Genomic DNA, 22,249 nt, shown 5'->3' with positions numbered 1-22,249 from the left:
AGATTAAACAAAAGATATTACATGCATTATATGCATTCCTATGGACACAGACAATAGGGTGGTGAAGGCCTGGGGTGGGGCGGGAAACTGGGGTAGGGGAGGAAATGAGGGGGGGTGAGGAGGGGAGAAAGAGGGACATCTGTAATATTCTCAACAATAATGATTTTTTTAAAAAGGAAAAGACATGAAGAAAATGCAAAATTAAAACCACAATTAGATACTGCTACACTTCTGCTAAAGCGGCTAAGATAAAAAAAAGACTAACAATATCGATGTTCTTGAGTATGTGGAGGAATTAGAACCATCATACATCACTGGTAAGAATGTAAAATGTACAACCCCTTTGGAAAAGTTTGGCAGTTACTTAAAAAGTTAAACATACATTTACCATACAACCCAGTAATTCTACTAGGTTATCTACTAGGTCACACAGAGACTTGTATATCAATGTTTATTGCCAAAAACTATAAATAACTCAAATGCCCATCAACTAATGAATGAAGAAACAAAATATTATTCCTTACAATATACTACTCAACAATTAAAAAGAACAAACTATTAACATATTCAACAATATGGATGACCCTAAAAAATTATGCTAAGTGAAAGAAGCTACCGACATAAATCAACATATGGATTCCATTTATGTAACATTTTTAGAAAAGAAAAAACTATATAGACTAAGATTGGGGACCAGTTGCAACTACAGTGTGATTGCTTGGAGCTGGGGATGGAAGCAGGGATTGACCATAAATGGGCATAAGAGAACTTTTTTCAAGTGATGAAAATGTTAGAATACTAGATTATGATGATGGTATCTCTCTCTCTCTCTCTCTCTCTCTCTCTCTCTCTCTCTATATATATATATATATATATATAAAAGCCTAAGCGAGCGACTGGCCGAATGGCCAACCGGCCAGTAGTTATGACGTGCAATGATCACCAGGGGTCAGACGCTCAACGCACAGGCATGGAAACATGGAACATACTAATGAATCTCAGAGAGAAGGGGGAAGGGGGAAGACGGGAAGTGATTAATCAAAGATCTTACATGCATACTAGAGGCCCAGGGATTTGTGCACTGGTGGGGTCCCTCGGCCTGGCCTGCGGAGATCAGGCTGAAACCAACTCTCCGACATCCCCCAAGGGGTCCCGGATTGGGAGAGGGCACAGGCCAGGCTTAGGATCCCCATCGGTGCACAAATCCATGCACCGGGCCTCTAGTATAACTATATACATTTACTATAAATCATCAGTCTCAATATTTTTAAAAAATAATATTGTTGGGACCTGTGGAGTTATGTGATATTCTACATAACTCTGGTGTTTTGGTTTAATCCACACCAAGAAGAATATTAAAATATGCAATCCCATATTGTCCAAAGTACTTTTATGTGGGGAGCAGCTATAGGGTTAAGCCTCGGACTGACCTGTTGGCAAAGTCACAAACAAGTCCCAGCTTAGAGGGCACAGCCCTCTTAGCATAATTAGGCTTGACCTTATAACACTCCCTAGATCTTATCTGAGAAGCTAATGGGCTGAGGGAGGTTCAGGAAGTGCTGCCAAAACAAGTGAAACTCACAAGAACAGTGTAACTATGGTAACTACTACCTTGTTTACCTCTGACTATAAAATAAAGGCTCAGCTTTCCTCTCGATCTTTCTCTGTGGCCTCAGCCAGGCACAGGAAGATCCACGGAGTCTAAAAAGCGCTATGCTGATCATCTGAACGCTGTCTCCATGTCCTTCATTCTTTGCCGACTCCGTCCACACCTTTGAGAACCCCTGGCCCGCTGGGGCTGGACCCCGGCAATTTTAAAACAGTAATTTCATATGATTCAACCTAAATTTTTGGACAACCATAAGAAGAACCAGAGTAGATGAGGCAAGATTAATAACAGATAGGCAAAATTAATGAAATAGAAGAAGAAACTTGAATTCAATCTTCAAAAACAGAAACAGAAACTGGGAGTGGAAATCTATAACTTCAACAACTATCAGACAGCCATTGATACTTCAGTTTCCAACCTAACAACTGCAGTTAAGAGTCACTTTTTTTTTAATTTAGTGGGATGACATTGGTTACTAAAATGATATAGGTTTCAGGTGTACAATGCCATAATCACCTGTATATTATATTGTGTGTTCACCACCCCAAGTCAAGACTCCCTCCATCACCATTTACCACCCCCCCTTTACCCTTTGCTATAGCCTCCCACCCACCTTTCCCTCTGGTAATCACCATACTGTTGTCTGTGGCTAAGAGTTTTGTATTCTCTTTGCTTAATCCCTCACCTTCTTCACCCAATCCTCCAATACCCCTCCCCTCTTACAGTTATCAGTCTGTTTTCTGTATCTATAAGTCTGTTTCTATTTTGTATGTTAGTTTATTTTGTTCATTAGATTCCACATATAAGCGAAATCTTATGGTACTTGTCTTTCTCTGACTGGCTCATTTCATTTAGCATAATACTCTACAGTTCCTTCCATACTGTTGCAAAAGGTAAGATTTCCTTCTTCTTTTTAATATTTTTATTGATGTTTAGAGAGAGAGAGAGGGAGAGGGAGAGAAAGATCAGTGTGAGAGTGAAACATTGATTGGCTGCTTCCTGTGTTCCCTGACTGAAAATTGAACCAGCAACCCTTTGGTGTAGAGGACAATGCCCAACCAACTTAGCCAAACTGGTCGGGGCTAGATTTCCTTCCTTTTTACAGTGGAGTAGTATTCCGTTGTGTAAATGTACCACAACCTTTTTATCCACTTATCTACTGATGGGCAACTGAGGCTGCTTCCATATTTTGGCTACTGTAAATAACACTGCAATGAACATAAGAGTGCATATATTCTTTTGAATCTGTGTTTTGGGTTTCTTTGGATATATTCCCAGAATTAGAATTGCTGGGGCATAAGGCAGTTCCATTTTTAATTTTTTGAGGTAACTCCATACTGTTTTCTATAGGCTGCAGTAATCTGCATTCCCACCAACAGTGCATAAGGGTTCCCTTTTCTCTGCATCCTTGCCAGCACTTGTTGATTTATTGATGATAGCCATTCTGTCAGGTGTGAGGTGATATCTCACTGTGGTTTTAATTTGCATTTCTCTGATGATTAGTAATGTTGATCATCTTTTCATATGTCTGTTGGCCATCTCTAAATCCTCTTTGGAGACATGTCTATTTAGGTCCTTCCACCATTTTTTAATTGGTGCTGAGTTTTATAAGTTCTTTGAAATTTTGGATATTATCTCCTTATCTGATGTATCATTGGTGAATAATGATCTCCCATTCAGTGGGTTGCCTTTTCCTTTGTTGTGCAAAAACTTTTTAATTTGATGTAGTCACATTTGTTTATTTTTCCTTTTGTTTCCCTTGCCCGAGAAGATACATCAGAAAAAATATTGCTCGGAGAAATGTCCTAGATTTTACTGCCTACATTTTCTTCTAGGATTTTTATGGTTTTGAGTCTAACATTTAAGTATTTAATTTATTTTGAGTTTAATTTTGTGTATAGTGTAAGAAGATGGTCCAGTTTCATTTTTTGCATATACCTGTCCAATTTCCAAACATCATTTACTCTATAGAGTATCTTCACTCCATTGTATGCTCTTGCCTAATTTGAGATAGGTTAATTGACCATAAAGGTGTGGGTTTATTTCTGGGCTCTCTATGCTGTTCCATCCATCTTTACTACTATGTCTGTTTTTATGCCAGTACCATGCTGTTTTGACTGAGGAGTCACAATGGCTAATGAGAATATTAGCCATTCAGAAGCAGATGTAGAACATCAAACTGGTAATAGTGGTTAGCTCTGTAGAGGAGAGGAAAATTAGAGTTGGTCAGGAGACTTCTGACCAAAATTAAAGTTAGAAGTTTTACAAGGATTTAAGGATTTATTCACACATTACTTGTATAACTAAAATATGTACTTTTTAATAAAAGAATTCCATATTCCTAAGATTAGTATTATAGATCACTGATTTTCTCAATGTCAACATCCTATTCTCTTGGGAGATTTGTACTAGGTTTTACAAATTCAATTGTTTTCAGGGACTAAGTGGGTAATAACATGAGTAAAACTGAGTGTACATAAGGCTTACAGACATTCAAATTCAAAATTATAAAATACATTGTACAGATTAAACAAAACCCTTCTGCAAATTAAATGTAACTGGCAGTCCACTACTTTGCTAACTCTCCCAATTTCAGTGTTTCTCAACTTTTTGAAATTGTCTTCCTTTAAATAATAAAGATTCCAAATCTCCCTTAAAGTTATTTGAAATTTTGAGACTAAAACCAAATCACAGCAATTACATACTGAAAATGGTTTACTAAACTCAATGATCCATTATGCGTCCCTAACCCATTTAAAATTACTGACCATAGACCAGTGATGGCAAACCTATGACACACGTGTCAGAGGTGACACGCGAACTCATTTTTTTGGTTGATTTTTCTTTGTTAAATGGCATTTAAATATATAAAATAAATATCAAAAATATAAGTCTTTGTTTTACTATGGTTGCAAATATCAAAAAATTTCTATATGTGACACGGCACCAGAGTTAAGTTAAGGTTTTTCAAAATGCTGACACGCCGAGCTCAAAAGGTTCGCCATCACTGCCTTAGAACTTATCCTCGTCTGAAATTTCACCATCTGAAATTTAAAAACACAGATTGCCTCACTTTCTTAATGCTAACATTGACTTCAACTTCACTGATCTTACATCTCATTTTACTTGTTTTGTTAGTCTCCTTTTCTTCTGCAGTCTACTTAGCAATTCCTGAAAATGACTTTAGTTTGGACCTTTACCTTTCCTATAACTGTTTTCTCAAACTCTTCTGCAAATATATCAAACCATTTGCAGTTCTCCTAATAAACCACAATCACATATTGTACTTTCTGCATCAAATGTCTTTTACCTTTTAATTCTTATTCAGGCTTAAAACCTGCACTCAAGCCACAGCTTCTATACAAGCTTTCAGAACAAGCCAGGCAGTGTTCTTGCCACTCCAAACCAAGCCAGGCAGCTTTCTTTCCAGCCCCAACCCGCCACCCAAGTAGCTTTAACTACAAACATTTAACAAGCAAACTATTTGGAAAATATTTATAGTTAATATTAAGAAAGGATTTCAAAACTAGAAGGATCCTTAAAGATAATTTCTTCTTGTCATTTCACAGATTAGTCATTTTAAAACTAAAAAGGTAAATAACAGAGTCAGCTGTCAACCAGATCTTATCAAAGAGAAACATAGGCCTCATTGTAAAATAGATTTGAAAATAGAAAAATGACAGTTTGACCTCTGCACATACACATTAAATTGATTTCCAAGAGACTTTCCCAATTTATGGATTTGTGACTATCAATCCACCAAAGATCTATTCTTAAGATGAGGAAAGAGCCAAACCGGTTTGGCTCAGTGGATAGAGCGTTGGCCTGCAGACTGAAGGGTCCCAGGTTCGATTCCGGTCAAGGGCATGTACCTTGGTTGCGGGCACATCCCCAGTAGGAGGTGTGCAGGAGGCAGCTGGTCGATGTTTCTCTCTCATCGATGTTTCTAACTCTCTATCCCTCTCCCTCCCTCTCTGTAAAAACTCAATAAAATATATTTAAAAAAAAAAAAAAGATGAGGAAAGAGAGAGGGTGGATATTTTACAGTTTTAAAGCTAATTTCATATACACTATACAATAATCCTTAACTGAAAACAGCTTGTCAATAGTCTTCCTGGGACTTCCAGACCACATATTTCATAGTAAATGTGTGTGCGCTTATGCTGAAAAGTTGTATGGTTCTCAAGTCTGGCCCAGAACCATACACCTTATTCAACATGTGTGACCTTACTCAACTTGTCCAGGATAGGGTACTTTCTTGTTTATTCATTCCTCAGTTGTTCTTTCTATTTTCAACTGGGGAGAACGGGAAGAGAAATAGACTTAAATATGTACTATGTGAGAGGGAAAGTAAGAGGCATTACAGGTTAATATTTAATCAGATAGTAAACAATTTTTGTTATAAAAGGATAGGAAGTGGTATCTCTCTATCCCTTCTACTACTTGGAAATTCTCTTAGACTAATAAACTCTATTTCTAAAAAGTAAACAGTGCCCCCAGCTCCCATAGGCAGGAGTATGAAATAAATCTTATTCATAATTTGAAGAAGTTTCCTAATCATCATTGAGTAAACATTTCTAAAACATGTAGAACTCATTGTATTAAGCAAAGGAGCTAGAAGTTTGACTTTTACAAGTCATCCCAGTACCATATTTCTTAAAAGCTACATAAAAAGAACAATAAACATTTCATTGGCATGTATTCTACTGCATCACACATCTATTTGTCAACAATCTTAATTTTCTAACCTGGAATGTCGGAGGCTGTCCTTTTTATTTTTTGCAGAACACAATGTGCATTCACAGCCAACTGCATGGGGCTTAGGTAGAGACACATCCTGTTTTAACAGCATTGTAAGAATTTCATAGTTGTTACGATGAGCAGCTAAAATGACAGGTGCAATGTCCATAGTTGTTGAATACTCAGGATTCTGAATTTGCTCCATTAGTTTCTGAAAAATATTTATATAAACATTCAAAAGTTATTTGTGACTTCAAGAAAACAATTATTTGAAGAATAAAATGAAAAAAAAAATTGGAAAGCACAAAGAACATAATTATTATAAGGAATAAGATAAACATTTTGCCAGGATGAAATTTTTTTGAAACCTCAAAACTTAATTTTAATTAATAAATGTAATATAATAATGACAAACAAAATCTTCAATAGAAAACATTCATATAAATAAAGTTCCGTTTTCCTAACAAAAAGATATCTAGAGAAATACATTAGGAAAAAGTATTTAATTTTCAAAAGATTATGGAAACATGGATAAGGATAAAGAACAAGAATTTTAGAAAAAAAGAATAAAATGAAAAAACAGAAATGTTAAAAATAAGCAGACCATAAATGCTTGAGAAAAACTTTAAAAATTCCACCTCTGTGGCAAACCTTGTCACATTGATAGCAATGAAGCTACTTAAAAGGGATAAGTAAATAGGAGGCACTCTTTATTTTGTGCTAGAGGCCTGCACGAAATTCGTGCAAGGGGCTTGGCCTTCACAGCCGTGGCAGCATGCCTCAGCCCTCGCAGCCCCAGCTTGATCTGGAAGGTCGTCTGGAAGGACATCCGGAAGGTCGTTCAGCTGTCTGGTCTAATTAGCATATTACACTTTTATTATTATAGATAATTATCTACATATTCTCAATCATTACCTCTATTACTTTCTGTTACAAATGCTTAAAAACACTAACAATCATAGCTACTATAGCCACTTTACACTTATCATCTCATTTAATTCCCACAGTACCCTGCAGCACTGAGCAATAAAATCCTAAGAAGAAACTGAGACTCAGAGAAGTTAATGTGCCTGAGGTACACAACAGAATGGCAAACTGCAGAGCAGAAACCAGATTTGTATTACTCCGGAGCCTGAGCACCTTCACTACATGGGCTCATGGGGCTGATGACGGCATGACACGAAGGAAAAATCATTAGCAAATAAAGAATCAGAGTTGCCCTAGCCAGTTTGGCTCAGTGGACAGAGTGTCAGCCTATGGACTGAAGGGTCCCAGGTTCAATTCTGGTCAAGGGCAAATGCCCAGGTTGGGAGCTGGATCCCCAGTAGGGAGTGTGCAGGAGGCAGCAGATCAATGATTCTCTCTCATCATTGATGTTTCTATCTCTCTCTTCCCCTCTCCCTTTCTCTCTGAAATCAATAAAATATATTTTTAAAAAAGAATCAGGGTTAAATAAGAAGGTTGATTATTTCATGACTATTGTATATTCTTTCCACTACTTCTCACTTTTTCATAGAGGTTTCCCTGAGAGTTGTTTCATTCCGTAGTATTAGCTGATCAAGTTCACGGTTTGTTATATAATTTTTACTAACATTGTAAAAGTAGTGCACACACATTATAAAATATCTGAAAAATATAGAAAAACAGAAAGAATACAAACACCCATAATTCCTACTACCCAAAAACCATTTTATAGTATTCCTTTCTGGGCCTTTGTCTATCTTTGGCATAAATAATTTGGCATCAATAATTAAAACAATGGTCCCTAATATTTTAAAGATCAAGGACACTTTTAATAATCTCATAAAGCTACAGCCCAGAATCTTCAGGAAAAAAATCATGTACAGAATCCTGCATTCAATGTAAGGAATTTCATAGACCGTATTTTCAAGACATTTTATTATGCTCATTTAAATAACATTACCACAAACATCTTTATGAATACAGCTTTTATTTATATATGTATATTTTTTACTGATTTCAGAGAGGAAGGGAGAAGGGAAGAGAGATAGAAACATCAATGATGAGAGAGAATCACTGATCAACTGCCTCCTGCACGTCCCCCACTGGGGGTATAGCCCACAACGCAACCCAGGCATGTATCCTGACCCAGAATCAAACTGTAACCTCCTGGTTGATGTTCAACCACTGAGCTATGCCAGCTGGGCGAATACAGCTTTAAAAAAAAAAAAATTAGGATTATCTCATTAACATAGAACCCCTGACATGGAATTATAGATCAAAAGGCCACAAACAGCTTTAAAGCTCTTGATAAATATTACCAAAGTCCTTTAATAGCTTATGTTACCAATAATATAGGAATGTACTCATTTCACTCTTAAGGTTTACTCACCAGTATGATCACTCCCAGTTTATGAATATAAATATTCATAAATATCATGAAATACTTACTTTCCTTTGATTACTGGTAAATTTTAATATTTTCTAACATACATATCCCATTTTGGCCCTCTTTTATATACTTGCCATTTATTTAGTGGGGATTTCAAATTAATAAATTTATTTAAAATTCCAGAGAAATCTAAGAACTTAGCCCTTTCCCTTCCTATTATTGGTTATAAAAAGGAGAAAATTAGCTCGGCCACTCTTCTTCTCTAAAAATCAATAAAAACATATTATTTTAAAAAGGAGGTTATATTCAGTCCCTTAAGAGAAAAATGGTCCTCATTTTTCCTATGAAACATTTAACTATATGAAAACACTCAAAGACATAGCTAAAAGTTCATAATTTCATTGTTAATATAATCAACATGCTAAAAAAAGCCTCTGTATATGAAAGTCAAAATGTATTAAAAGACAATTTTGATAAGCCAATAATGAATTCACTGAAATGGTTAAAAAATATATGGAAAATATTTGACAATGCCTGTCTAGAAGTAATAGGGTATTAAAATTTGATCTTGCTGTCGCTGGAAGAATTCAAGCAAACGCTTGTTTGTTAGCAATAAAGTAGAAAGTGTTCTTTTACTGAGCAGGTGAAGACTACCACAGCCTTGCAACACAAGATTCAATTGGTAGTAGTCATGGTGATGAGATAATAGCAGTCATTTGCTCCAATAACCTGCATGGCACACCTCCTTTCCCCGCCAAGGAAGTAAATGGGTTTAAATGCAAGAAAGTGGAATAGGTATACCAAAATAGAACAGTAACTGCAGGATAGATGACAGAAAATTGAACAGGATTATAGATATTTCTGATCCTTTGGACAAGGGCTATATTCTTAACCCTTTTTTTTTCTCTATTCCTGTGGTTTCTTATCACCAGTTACACTAGTTCATACCATCCTCTGGAGAAAGTCACACACAAACTTTTTAATAGTCTAGATTTGAGTAGAATATTTCAGCTAATACATGATAAAGTATGCAATTTAGCAGTTTCTCGTTGTTCTCAGATAATGCCAGATAATCTACAAGCAATTTATAATTATTTCTTAATACTTTTCTTCTGAGTATAGCCAGTTTACACTCCAGCAGTTTGCTTGTTTCACTACATCCTCACCAATAATAAGTAATATCATTTTAAAATTTTTGTATGCAACCAATATCTCATTTTAAAGACATAATTTATCTAACTGTTAATGAATATCTTCCTAATTACAAAAGCAATAAAGAAAAATAAAAAGAGTAAAAAAAAATCCTTAATTTGGCAATAAGATGGCTACCACTAGGTAACATTTTGCTACATTTCCATACAGTTCCTTTTGTATGCATATTTTTAACCTTGGATCATATTACACATACAGTTTACTATTCTCATTTTTGTCACTTCCTAGGTTTTATTTTTCCGTGTTCCTAAATATTCTTTAAAAAGTGCCATTTAAATATATACATCATTATTTATATTTCCAACCTCCAGTTTTAAAATATTTAGGTTTTTTCACTACTTCAAGATTACAATTAACATTTTTATCCACATTTCTGACCATTTCATAGGCAAATTCCTAGAGGAGAAAGCACTAGGTAAAAGAATATGAACAGCCCTAACTGGTTTGGTTCAGTGGATAGAGCATCGGCCTGTGGACTGAAAGGTCCCAGGTTCGGTTCCGATCAAGCGCATGTACCTTGGTTGTGGGCACATACCCAGTGGGGTGTGTGCAGGAGGCAGCTGATCGATGTTTCTCTCTCATCGATGTTTCTAACTCTCTATCCCTCTCCCTTCCTCTCCGTAAAAAATCAATAAAATATATTTTTTTAAAAATAATATGAACATCTTTCCTTTTTCTGACACATCCTGCCAAAGTGCTATTCAAAACACCCCCCTGACCAATGATGTAGGAGACTAGACTACTCCCTTGCATCAGTGATTATTATTTTTTAAAATCTTGGTTAATTTGATAAGTAAATATTAGTATCTTGTATTTGATTATAAGTAAGGTTTAGTATTTTATATTTTCTTTTCTGAGTTTTTTCGTGTCCTTTCTGATTTTGGTGTTTTTCATCAATTTGTCTAATATTAAGATTATGAACTTCTGATATATGCTGCAAATATCTTTTGCCAGTTATCCACCTGCTTTCTAAATTTTGCTTGATGACCGAATTCCAGAAATTTAACTTCTAAACAGCCATTGCTTTTATGCTTAGAACATCCTTCTACTCCCAGTCAGTAAACATTCACCTACATTTTCTTCCAGTTTTATGGTTTTACTATTTACATTTAATTATTAAATTCATGTGGAAACTTATTTGTATCTTCAACTTAACCTGCAGAATGTTCCAAACTAAAAGTACTGGTCCATACTGACAAAATTATGGAAATATCATTAATTTTAAAAAGGTTTCCTGAAAACAATATTATTCTTGCAAGTGTCTACTGACTTTAAAGCAATATTTTACAGAGTAAAAGAGATCTATTTCCTGAAGACAAATAAATTTGGGGGAAGAAAAAGATGGCAATGGGGCAGGAGATTTATTTTTATTTAAAAATCCAAATTAATAAACATTTAAGAGTACTAACTACTATAGTTGGTCTTGATGATCGTTTTGGTCGATGATTAAGTAGTATATCAACAGCTCCCACTACTTCAGAGTCGATTGCCACCAAAAGTGCATCTGTGGACTTTAAAAAAAAAAAAAGTTAAAAATAAAAATGGAGGATAAAAAGTATTTATTTTACTAATTCATAAATAAAACTATTTTTTAAAATTAAACTGTATTATATACAGTAGTACTGAATTTCAAAAATTTAGCCTGTCCAAATAGTACATTTTCTTGCCTTACTTTGACCGAATCTTAACATTCCAAATCTATAAGAGAAATTGCCAAAAACTATAACTACAGGTAAAGAATTGCATTCAATCTAATAAAAATGATCATCAATGCAATCATGAAGAGAGCAGACAATGGAAAATACATAGAGGGGGCACTCTCTGTTCTCATCTCGAAAACATACATGGCTGACGGAAATGGTACAAGACTGAAATTAGTATCAGTGATCTAATCAAGTAAAACCACAAACTAGGCTACAATGTCCTTAGGAGGGAAAAGTGACTTTGTGGTTTTACACCCAAACTATAGCTAATTTTGAAGCTTTAACTTCGACAGCAAGAAAAAATAACTAGAGGCTGAGCAAATGGGGACTTTCAACTCTCTGTAACAAAGTCTGCATACAGTTTTATTATGATACTTGGAAATTGTGACATCAGGTTTTGGGGTTTCTTTCTTTTTTTTAATGTTTTATGTTTCTTTATTGATTTCAGTGAGCAGAAGGAACAGGGAGAGAGATAGAAACATCAATGATGAGAGAGAATCATTGATCCGCTGCCTTCTGCATGCCCCACACCAGGGATCAAGCCTGCAACCTGAGCATGTGCCCTGACCCGGAATCAAACCCTGATCTCCTGGTTCATAGGTCCATACTCAACCACTGAGCCACAATCTGGGCTTGATGTTTTTTTAAAGGAAAACCCTAAAGGCAGGAAGGAAACATAGAGATAAGTAATGATTTAATCTAAGAAAATGCCCCGATTATTTTCAATCTGTGTATTTTTAAACTGTTATAATCTTTATCAACTATTGATCAACATTCTTTTAAAAATAAAATTAGCCCTAGCCAGTTTGGCTCAGTGGATAGAGCATTGGCCTGAGGACTAAAGGGTCCCAGTTTCGATTCCGGTCAAGGGCACATGCCCAGGTTGCGGGCTTGATCCCCAGTGGGGGACATGCAGGAAGCAGCCGATCAATGATTCTCTCTCATCATTGATGTTTCTATCTCTCTCTTCCTTTCCCTTCCACTCTGAAATCAATACAAATATATTTTTTAAAAATAGGACTAAAAATGAAAGACATTATGTGGATGTCTAAAAAATAGGAGTAAGCATCCCCAAAATAGGATTGGGGGCCATATTCAACTATTAGGAACCACCTCTGTGCTCTCACAGGAAAACTCCCTACCCTCATAAGAAAGTTAATTTGTTATTTTATCCCCTAAAACTTTTAAGGCTCATTGGGCTGTAGCCTATTCTTTAAAGTCTAGCATTATTATTATTATTCTGCTCTGTAAACATTTCTCTTGGGTTTTTAGTTTTACTGTATTTGGTCAGGTGAAGCAAAAAAAAAACAACAAAAAGAACTATATGTTCCTTACTACTTAACATTTCAGTTCTGATTTTAAATTTTAACCTATAAAACTAACTATAGTAATGCCACTGCTAAGTCAAAATACTAAGTAACTCCAGTGATCTGAGATATAACCATGGGTCCAGCTGCACATCTCCCAAATAACCATACTGAGTGCTCATAAACTAACTTCATGGTCATTATTTCCCGGAAGGATTTGCCTCTATAAATGACAAATATCTGGTTTTCCCAAGTACCCTTCAAGTCTTTACTGAATAAAAGAACAACTATATTAAAACCAACAAAGTAGGAAGAAAAAAATAACTGCTAAAGTTGACCATTGAAAAGAGAAAATACCAGTATAGCAAAATCATTACACACACACACACACACACACACACACACACACACAGAGAGAGCAGTCTGAAGCCATTTATTGTAAGGACAAATGTGTTTAGTTTCAGGCTATCTGAAGAAACTAAAATGACTACATTCTCAGTGATTCCCACTTATGATGATAAAGTTAAATTATATTCAGATACACAGTTTGATAAAGGATAAGCTTCAGGTATAAAAATATTTACTTATATAAAAAAGCCATGTCTGAAAAGAATGTTTTAAGTTATTTTAAAAATATCTATAAGCCCTGGCCAGTGTGGCTCAGTGGCTGAGTGTCCACCTATGAACCAGGAGGTCATGGTTCGATTCCCAGTCAGGGCATATGCCGGGGTTGTGGGCTTGATCCCCAGTGTTGGGCATGTAGGAGGCAGCCGATCAATGATTCTCTCTGATCATTGATGTTTCTATCTCTCTCTCCCTCTCACTTCCTCTCTGAAATCAATAAAAATATATTTTTAAATGAAAATAAGTAAAAAATATCTATAGATATACAAAATGTCCTTAGTTTTGCTTCCCAATTTCTCATAGATATTGGACCATTACTTATTAAAACATATTCAATTATATACTTATTATGTATTAATGAGGTTGCTATCTTCCTTCTCACCTCAGAATTTTCAACAATTCACATACTCTTTCCTTTAAGCTCAGAGTAATAAGCCACTTCCTTTCTGAAGCTAAATAGTCCACCCTAGTATTCTATTTAATGCTTTCTGTTTTCTATAGGACCTTGGTCCTTCATTCGCAGACATGCTAGTCCTAGTCCCTACCTCCCCAAACATGAGATATTTTCTCACTCTTTGATAACTGGGCTTGATTCTATCTTCTTTCCACTCAAGTTTTCTTCCTCTCACTTTATCAAACTTCTCAAATCCATGTGCATCATTTTCTTAGTTCTACTGACGTGAATTTCAAAAATTCCTCATTTTCCTTGATTTCTAGGCAACATATTAAAACTGTTTCTTTGGTTTTTACAATGCTGCACTGTCCTGACTCCTTCAATGACACCCTTCCCTTTTAGTGCCCTTTATTAATATAGATGTTCCCTGAGAAAGAGCTGGCACCAGTCATCTGCTCTTCTCTGTTGTCATTCACTCATTCTCACAATGTCCATGGCCATGACTACTGCTTCTTTCTCTCTAGCCCGACAACTCCCTAGAGATGAAATCTTCATCTGTAACTGTCTATTGGAGGATGCCTGATAGCCCCAAAATAAACAAGGCCAAAACCAGAATTCACATTTCTCTGCCCCAAGATTGACTTCTATTCTTAATTTCCTATTCTTCTTTCTGCCTCCAAGTCACCCATTTTTAAGATTTCCAAATCATCTTGGACTCCTCAATTCTCCCCTCCAAATTTAAATAGTCACTAAATTCTGTCAATTCTCCTTCATAACCTTTCTCACATCTGCCATTCCCCACCTCCCACCATTCTTACAGCCACTATTCCAGTCAGGCTTTAACTTCTTCATGTCTGGATTACAAAACTGCTCACCAAGTTATTGCCTTCCCCATTTTCCATTTTCTCATGTATACTGAACACAACCACTAGAATAGTTTTTCTAAAATACTACTGGACATAACACATCCTTTCTCAAAAATCATTTCTTGACCCCACTATCTTTCATAAAACCCAAATTCCTTAGCCTGGCCATCAGACCATTTTCATCAGTTTCCTTTTAGCTGTTTTTCCAGATACTTCACACTACTATCCACCCCAAATATTTTGTTTAAACAGGCGAAATCAATTCACTGTCTTGAGGATACACATTGCGCATGCCTTTGTTTACTTAACTAATTCTTGTCCACATCCCCTGTTCCTGACCTATCTACACATTTGAGAGTAATTTTAAATACTCGGTAAAAAGCATGGACTCTGGAGCCAGAACCTGGGTTCAAGCTCCAGTTCTACCATTTAGACCAGGGGTCCTCACACTACGGCCCGAGGGCCACATGCAAATACAAATATTGTATTTGTTCCCGTTTTGTTTTTTTACTTCAAAATAAGATATGTGCAGTGTGCATAGGAATTTGTTCATAGTTTTTTTTTTAAACTATAGTCCGGCCCTCCAACGGTCTGAGGGACAGTGAACTGGCCCCCTGTTTAAAAAGTTTGAGGACCCCTGATTTAGACAATGACTTTGGGCAAGTTATTTAACCTTTCTGTACCTCGGTTTCCTCCTTTATAAAATGGAGATTATAACAGTACCTATCTGATAGGAATATTGTGAGGATTAAGGAAGTTGAATACATTAAAGGTTCTTGGCACACAGTAATACTATATACATATTAGTAATTATTAAGATTTCAAGGCTCAACTGACACTCTTCCAGTAAACCTTTAATAGCTCCAATCCACAGTGATCTTCTCTGTTTCTAACACATTTATTATAAACTACAAAAGTTTAAGTATAAAACAGGGTTTATCAATAGTGGCATTGTTGACATTTTAGGCCAGATAAATCTTTGTCGTGGCGGCTGTCCTGAGCATTGTAAGATGTTTAGCAGCATCTGTGGCCTCTACTCATCAAATGCCAGTAGTAACCCACTCCCTAGTTGTGAAACCAAATATGTCTTCATACATTGTCAAATGTCCCCTGGAGGGGAAGGGGGATTATCCAGTTGAGAACCATAAGAGTAACACAACATAAAATATATGAAAACACTTAAAGCAATATACAAGGTTCAAGTAGTATTACCCCTTAGCACTTATCAAATACACTTCTGTTTTTTTAAATGACTTGAAATTCATATGTATTTTCATTGTCCAATTACTTTTAATATCCTTTAATACAGAACTTATGTTTTATGTATTCATTTCTACAATCACACCCAATCAAAGGCCTTAGACACTTGTTGATTGATAGATAGGACATAGGTAACCTGAGACAGACACAATGAACTGAAGAGAGCATGAAAATTACAGTCAGAAGATCAGATTATATCTTAGATTTGGCCTTATTTTAGAACTTTGGGCAATACATTAAAGTCCATGAGCCTCAGTTTTCTGATCTATAAAATGAAACATCTATATAGGCTGGCTATGATGTTCAAATGTAATCAGGGGTGTGAAAAAACCATGTATACACTGCAGATTATATAGAGAGAGTCATATGTGTAAAAAGACAAAAATAATTATTATACTATAATACCTCCTTTATTAAGAATCATCCAGGACTTCCTTTATAACCTTATTTTCTATGCCTTTAAGTATTTCACTTTGAAATGTAAACTATTTTGATGGAAATTTTCTGCTTTTAATAGTACTGTATATATTCTTCCTTAAAACAATAGGCACTGAATATAATTTAATTTTTCCTTACTGACTCTGGACCATTGTTATAAACATTATTATTCTAACATATAGCTCCCTCAGGGATTACCATGTATGTAATGCTGTTGACCTCTTTAATAAATAGTCAGAGGCACTGGACTCTGTAGTCTTCATGCCCCTTCTGTTGCACTTCTCTCTATGGATTAGAAAACTAAATAATTAAGTTTGTTAAAGAAGTATCTAAAATTAACAAATATAGACTTTGAAGAAGGGCTCCAGAAGTATTCCTCTGACCAAAGTTTGTATGTCAGAAACTTCTAGGCTCCGGCTGCTCAGAGGTACTTTTTACTTACTTCCTGAGTCTCATTGATGTTCTGGTTAACTGAAATTGCTGGGAAAGCAACTTCTTTCTCTATCTAAATATGTATATACAGAGACAGTACCATGTTGTCCATATAACTAACCTATTTATATTTTTTTAAATCTTCTGAGTGCTTCCTGATGCCACTCAAAAATATATATGCCTCATTAAGTTAAAGCTACAACAGAGCAATCAATCATACTATGTGAAAGAAAAAAAAAGCCAGAATTCATGTGCTAAATCCCATACTAAGCAAACTAAAAAAAAAAAAAGAATATGATTAAATTTCTTTCAGAATCTCTTGACTGAATTCTTTCAAGACTTATATGCATCTCTGTTCTTCTACCCTAACTGATAAAGATATAAAAGGTCAGTATTTTCCAGTTAAAAAAATTCATTCACCTTTAGTTATAAGTGAACATTAAGTTTCAGGCAAAAAGGAAAATTTAATAAAACTTGAGAGAAAATCAAAGTCAAACTGAAAATTGCTTTGTGAGTCAGGAGCATTTTGTTCTTATGCTTGTAAATTATATGGGTCACAGAAAAATCTTTTCCCCTGACACTTCTAGAACACTTGTATATTTTTAGATATATAATATTATGTACATATAATATCATAATATAAATAAGAAAAACAAAGTCACCTTTAATAAGTCATGATAATTTTCTCTGTCAGATGTAAAACACATAAGATGAGGGAGAGGGGCGTAAAAGTTGGGAGAAAAAAAATAAATCAAGTAAAAATATTATACCTTGAAAAATAGGCTTTAGATTTGTTTTTAGAACTTTTTATGGGTCAAAATCAATTTAAAAGTGAAAGAGAAGAAAGAGAAAAGGGGGGGGGGGAAGAAGATAGGGAGGGAGGCAGGAAGAGAGGGAACTACAAAGAAGAAAACATGGCACATCTAACAAAACTTAGAAGCTACAAAATAAAATTATCTAGCCTTGTACCTGACAACCGTAGTCCAAAAGTAGCTGTAGTATATCCAAATTTTCATTTTCAATAGTTATTGTAACAGCATTTCTCCCAAGCACATCTACGCAATTTATGTTCAAGTCACCTGAACTGCTTTCCTCCAAAATCTTTTTAACCATATAATAGTCACCTAAATAACAAATACAAACACAATTTAACATTCATAACATATTAAAAGTGAATGACTGTAAAGAAAACTTAGCCTGTTAATTTAAAAGATTAAAACCTAAACTCATTTTTGTATATGGAAATATGCAAAAATGTGAATATTTCTTTGCTAAAAACTTATATCTTGGTAAAATAATATGTACATCAGCTGCAAACATTGAAAGTTGCTAATTTAAAATTCATAACTGAACGATAAGGAGAGAAACTTTTAGAAGATATTTAAAGCAATAAAGAATGTCCAAAAATACAGACTGGAAGCTAGAAAAATTATAAGCTTACAGTTTTACATCTCAAATACATACCCACATTTACTCATACATCAAAATAATTATGAGATCAAGTAATAAGCTCAGGATATTACGAAGACATTTTATATACTTTGGAAAAGCAGTGTTAACGTGTACTAGTATAGGCTCGACAAAAAATGCCTGAAATTCCTTTCCTCTTATCCCCTCCCAACACACACACACACACACACACACACACACACACACCCTTATCTCATAAATGAAACTGTTTAGATTATATGACCAGGGAACACCCAACTCACAAAACTCTAAAGCAGGAGTGGAATTAATGCTGGTAGAGGCGAAAGTCAGAATATTTCAAAGTAAAATTTTAACCTGTCAAGAGCATGCAGATTTCCTTCTGCCTAACTCTAGCCCACATCAAAACAGCTGACCAATGGGAAAAAATGAGAATAATGCCAAAGGTAATCATTTTCATGGAGGGCCCACTATATGTGTCTGCTGACCAACTAGTGCAGTAATAAGGGAAATAAATCAAGAGAAATGCTAATTAACTACACAAAGAAAGCAGAGTTTTGTTTCTTTTCATTTTACTTTTAAAATATAATATAAACCATTTTAAGTGACTTGCAAATACAGTTGTTCTTTAGACATCTATGAATTTTAAAAAAAGCAAAACAACCACCACAAAAGAAAACTGCAGAAAAGAACAGAGTGAAAACCAGAGGAAAAAGAAATTATTTCATAATACAGAAAAAGTAAATCCTGCCGAAACCGGTTTGGCTCAGTGGATAGAGCGTCGGCCTGCGGACTGAAAGGTCCCAGGTTCGATTCCGGTCAAGGGCATGTACCTGGGTTGCGGGCACATCCCCAGTAGGAGATGTGCAGGAGGCAGCTGATCGATGTTTCTCTCTCATCGATGTTTCTAACTCTCTATCTCTCTCCCTTCCTCTCTGTAAAAAATCAATAAAATATATTTTTAAAAAAAAAAAAGAAAAGAAAAAGTAAATCCTAAAACTTGACTAAATGAGTGAATTAAAAAAAGTAACATTTGGGGGAGAAGGGGTAAAATTTCAAATAGATTTGCTATTATTATTATTTTTTAATCCTTGCCTGAGGATATGCTTTCACTTCATCAAATCTGCAACCTAGGTATGTGCCCTGACCTGACTGGGAAATGAACCCACAACCTTTTTGGTGAATGGGACAATGTTCCAACAACTGAGCAACCCAAACAGGGAAAGTGGTATTATTTGAAATCAATGACTTTAAAGCCCCCCATGCATTTTGGAAGAAGTTGAACCATAATTTTCTTGATGCCACATTTCCTTAGTTACCTTAAGAATACTAATCACAAAAAGAAATATTTTCCTCATAGCACTACGAATAGACACTCATGCTCTATGGCAAAAACTTATCAAACACTTCAGAAAGTGAAACTTTTAGTCATAAGTTGAACTGATAGTGAACATACAGATAGACCAGTGAAAAGGAAGGAGAGAGATAAGAGATAGAAACATCAATGAGAGAGAAAAATCACTGATTGGCTGCCTCCTGCAGGATCCCCCACAGGGATTGGAGCTTGCAACCCCAGGCATGTGCCCTGACCTGGAATCCAACCAGTGACCTCTTGGTTGCTGGGTCAATGCTCAACAGCTGAGCTACATTGGCCAGGCTCTTTTCTAATTTTTTCTTTACTCCTTAATCTGTACATATCTTTCAAAGGCCCACTCATCCACTAACATACACATAACCACCTCATCTCCACAATTTTTATTTTAGGAATTCTTTCTAAGTATAATGCATTATGAACATGTTGTACATGTAGAGTAAGATTACTAAATGAAAAGGATAAAAAACATAGATATTCTACAGTAGATTTGCTCTGGTGCTATTAAAGTTTTTTACTTTTATTGGATAAATTTGATCCACGGAAAGCAAGGTTTATAAAACATTCATAGAGAGCGAGTTTAATTTTCAACTAGTAAGTCCAAGTGTGAACATGTCTTTTCTAACACAAATGATTTTCATTCATCCAACTAAAACTAGATCAATATAACTTAGTGGTTAATAGTGCAGGCTCAAGATATATCCTAGTTCTACTTCTTAACTAATGCAACTTTAGGCAGAATAATTTTAAAATTCTGCTAAGTCTCATTTTTCTTATTTGTAAAATGGGGATAACAACAGATATAGCTCATTGGGTTGTGAGGATGAAATGAGAGCATCTATAAAAAGTATATGCACTCTAACCCAAAGAGTTGTTTTAGCAAACAGTTGCCATTTGGTTTGATAAAAGCTCCAATGTAATAGTGGAAACTATAGCTACTTCAGGAAATTTCCTCTTGTAGATTTGGTTTGGGTGATACTAAAAGAGGTTTAACAATATTAGTGAATACAAACGTAAAAAAATACTGCTGTAACGCCTATTTATTTTTTACATGTAAAAGAATACCATAGTGTAAGAAATAAGCCATTTTCCTCAACCTAACCCAAGAGCTCATTTTAACATACCTGAAACAGAAAATACCTACTTACTCTCTCCTTAAATTTTTTTTACTTTATATGGGCAAAAAAAAGCATGCATATTTACTTTCTACCCACTCCCAAAAGCCAAATCTCTCCAAGAATCTTAATAATCTTATAAAATGGGAAGCTGACAGAGATTACCAAGCTATTTCAACTGCACTACTGGACAGGCTACAAAACTATCATATATTAAAACATTCTTTTGTTTTACCGGTAAATATGTCATGCAATAATCTTAATTACACACAACATACAAGTACTTACTCGAACCATATTCCTCAGTTTGACAGGAACATCAAATTCCCTTTCTTGACATACTGTTTGCTTTAAAATAACCACAGCTCAGTAAGCTGGGGGACAGGCAGCAGTGATTTACTCATTCTAGTACAACACAATCTTCCATTTCCTCTCTCAGAGAATTTCTTTGGGAAAAGAACTTATACAATCCACTCAAGTAATACTAAGCAATTTTACCTAATCCAAAATGATTTTTGTGAGGTTATAGTCATATATATTATGCTTCTTTACATTTCCAAGACAATTCAAAGTTGTGTCCATGGCGGATTTTAAGGAATGTTTTCATATTATAGTTTAATACTATTACATAAGAACATAAAAGTGGCTGACATAGGTGGCCTTTATAAGTCAATGTGTTTGTAAAAGATTATGTAAATCAAATCCTACTTCTAAAGCAGTAAGAGGTTAGACACTGACACTTATGAAAAATACCAGGTGGCTCAGTGGTTGAGCATTGACCTATGAACCAGGAAGTCATGGTTCATTCCCAGTCAGGGCACATACCCTTGTTGTGGGCTCCATCTCCAGTGGGGGGTGTGCAGGAGGCAGCTTATGGATGATTCTCTCTCATCACTGATGTTTCTATCTATCTCTCCTTCTCCCTATCTCTCTGAAATCAATAAAAATATTTTTAAAAACTGGCACATACAAAATATCCTCTGAAGCTAATCTTTTCATAGTGTAAAACTGCCCTTTGAGTTTATGTTGTTGAAGTCTGCATGATCCTAAACTGAGTTTTCTAAATGAGCATAGCCATTGGAAGGTGTGAAAATTAACAAAGAGAAATCTTACTTGAAATAGTGTCAGGCCAGAGCGGGTGCTCATACGTAGTACCAGAAGTCAAATTATAGGATGAATTGATTATCAATTACAGAACCCAACAGAAAAATCCTCAACAGGAAAGAATCATCAATGGTAGGCCCCAACATAAAAGATGTACATTAGGTCTCCTACAAGAAATTGACAATCCCAGCAAATGAGAAATCATCCTGCTAGAATGTCAATTGAGAATCCCAGCCAATGAGAAACCATCATCGCCCTTAACTCTCAATTTTTCCAATGAACTTTATTCAAA

At 35.3% G+C, this 22,249-nt stretch overlaps 1 protein-coding gene across 1 annotated transcript in view; it reads right to left on the bottom strand.

The window, feature by feature from the left end:
• TRPC1 (transient receptor potential cation channel subfamily C member 1) overlaps window positions 1-22,249 on the bottom strand; it is a 162,663-nt gene that overhangs the window by 137,572 nt on the left and 2,842 nt on the right. The window contains exons 3-5 of the mRNA XM_014453217.2: window positions 17,908-18,062; window positions 11,324-11,425; window positions 6,358-6,560 (exon numbers count right to left, since the gene is read on the bottom strand). Coding sequence (XP_014308703.1) covers window positions 6,358-6,560; window positions 11,324-11,425; window positions 17,908-18,062 — 460 coding nt within the window. The remainder of the gene's footprint in view (window positions 1-6,357; window positions 6,561-11,323; window positions 11,426-17,907; window positions 18,063-22,249) is intronic.

This window comes from Myotis lucifugus, unplaced genomic scaffold, assembly GCF_000147115.1.
Source record: "Myotis lucifugus unplaced genomic scaffold, Myoluc2.0 scaffold_21, whole genome shotgun sequence".
Classification (NCBI taxonomy): Eukaryota; Metazoa; Chordata; class Mammalia; order Chiroptera; family Vespertilionidae; genus Myotis; species Myotis lucifugus.
The sequence above is the reverse complement of the archived record's forward strand: the minus strand, read 5'-3'. Positions and strand labels throughout refer to the sequence as shown.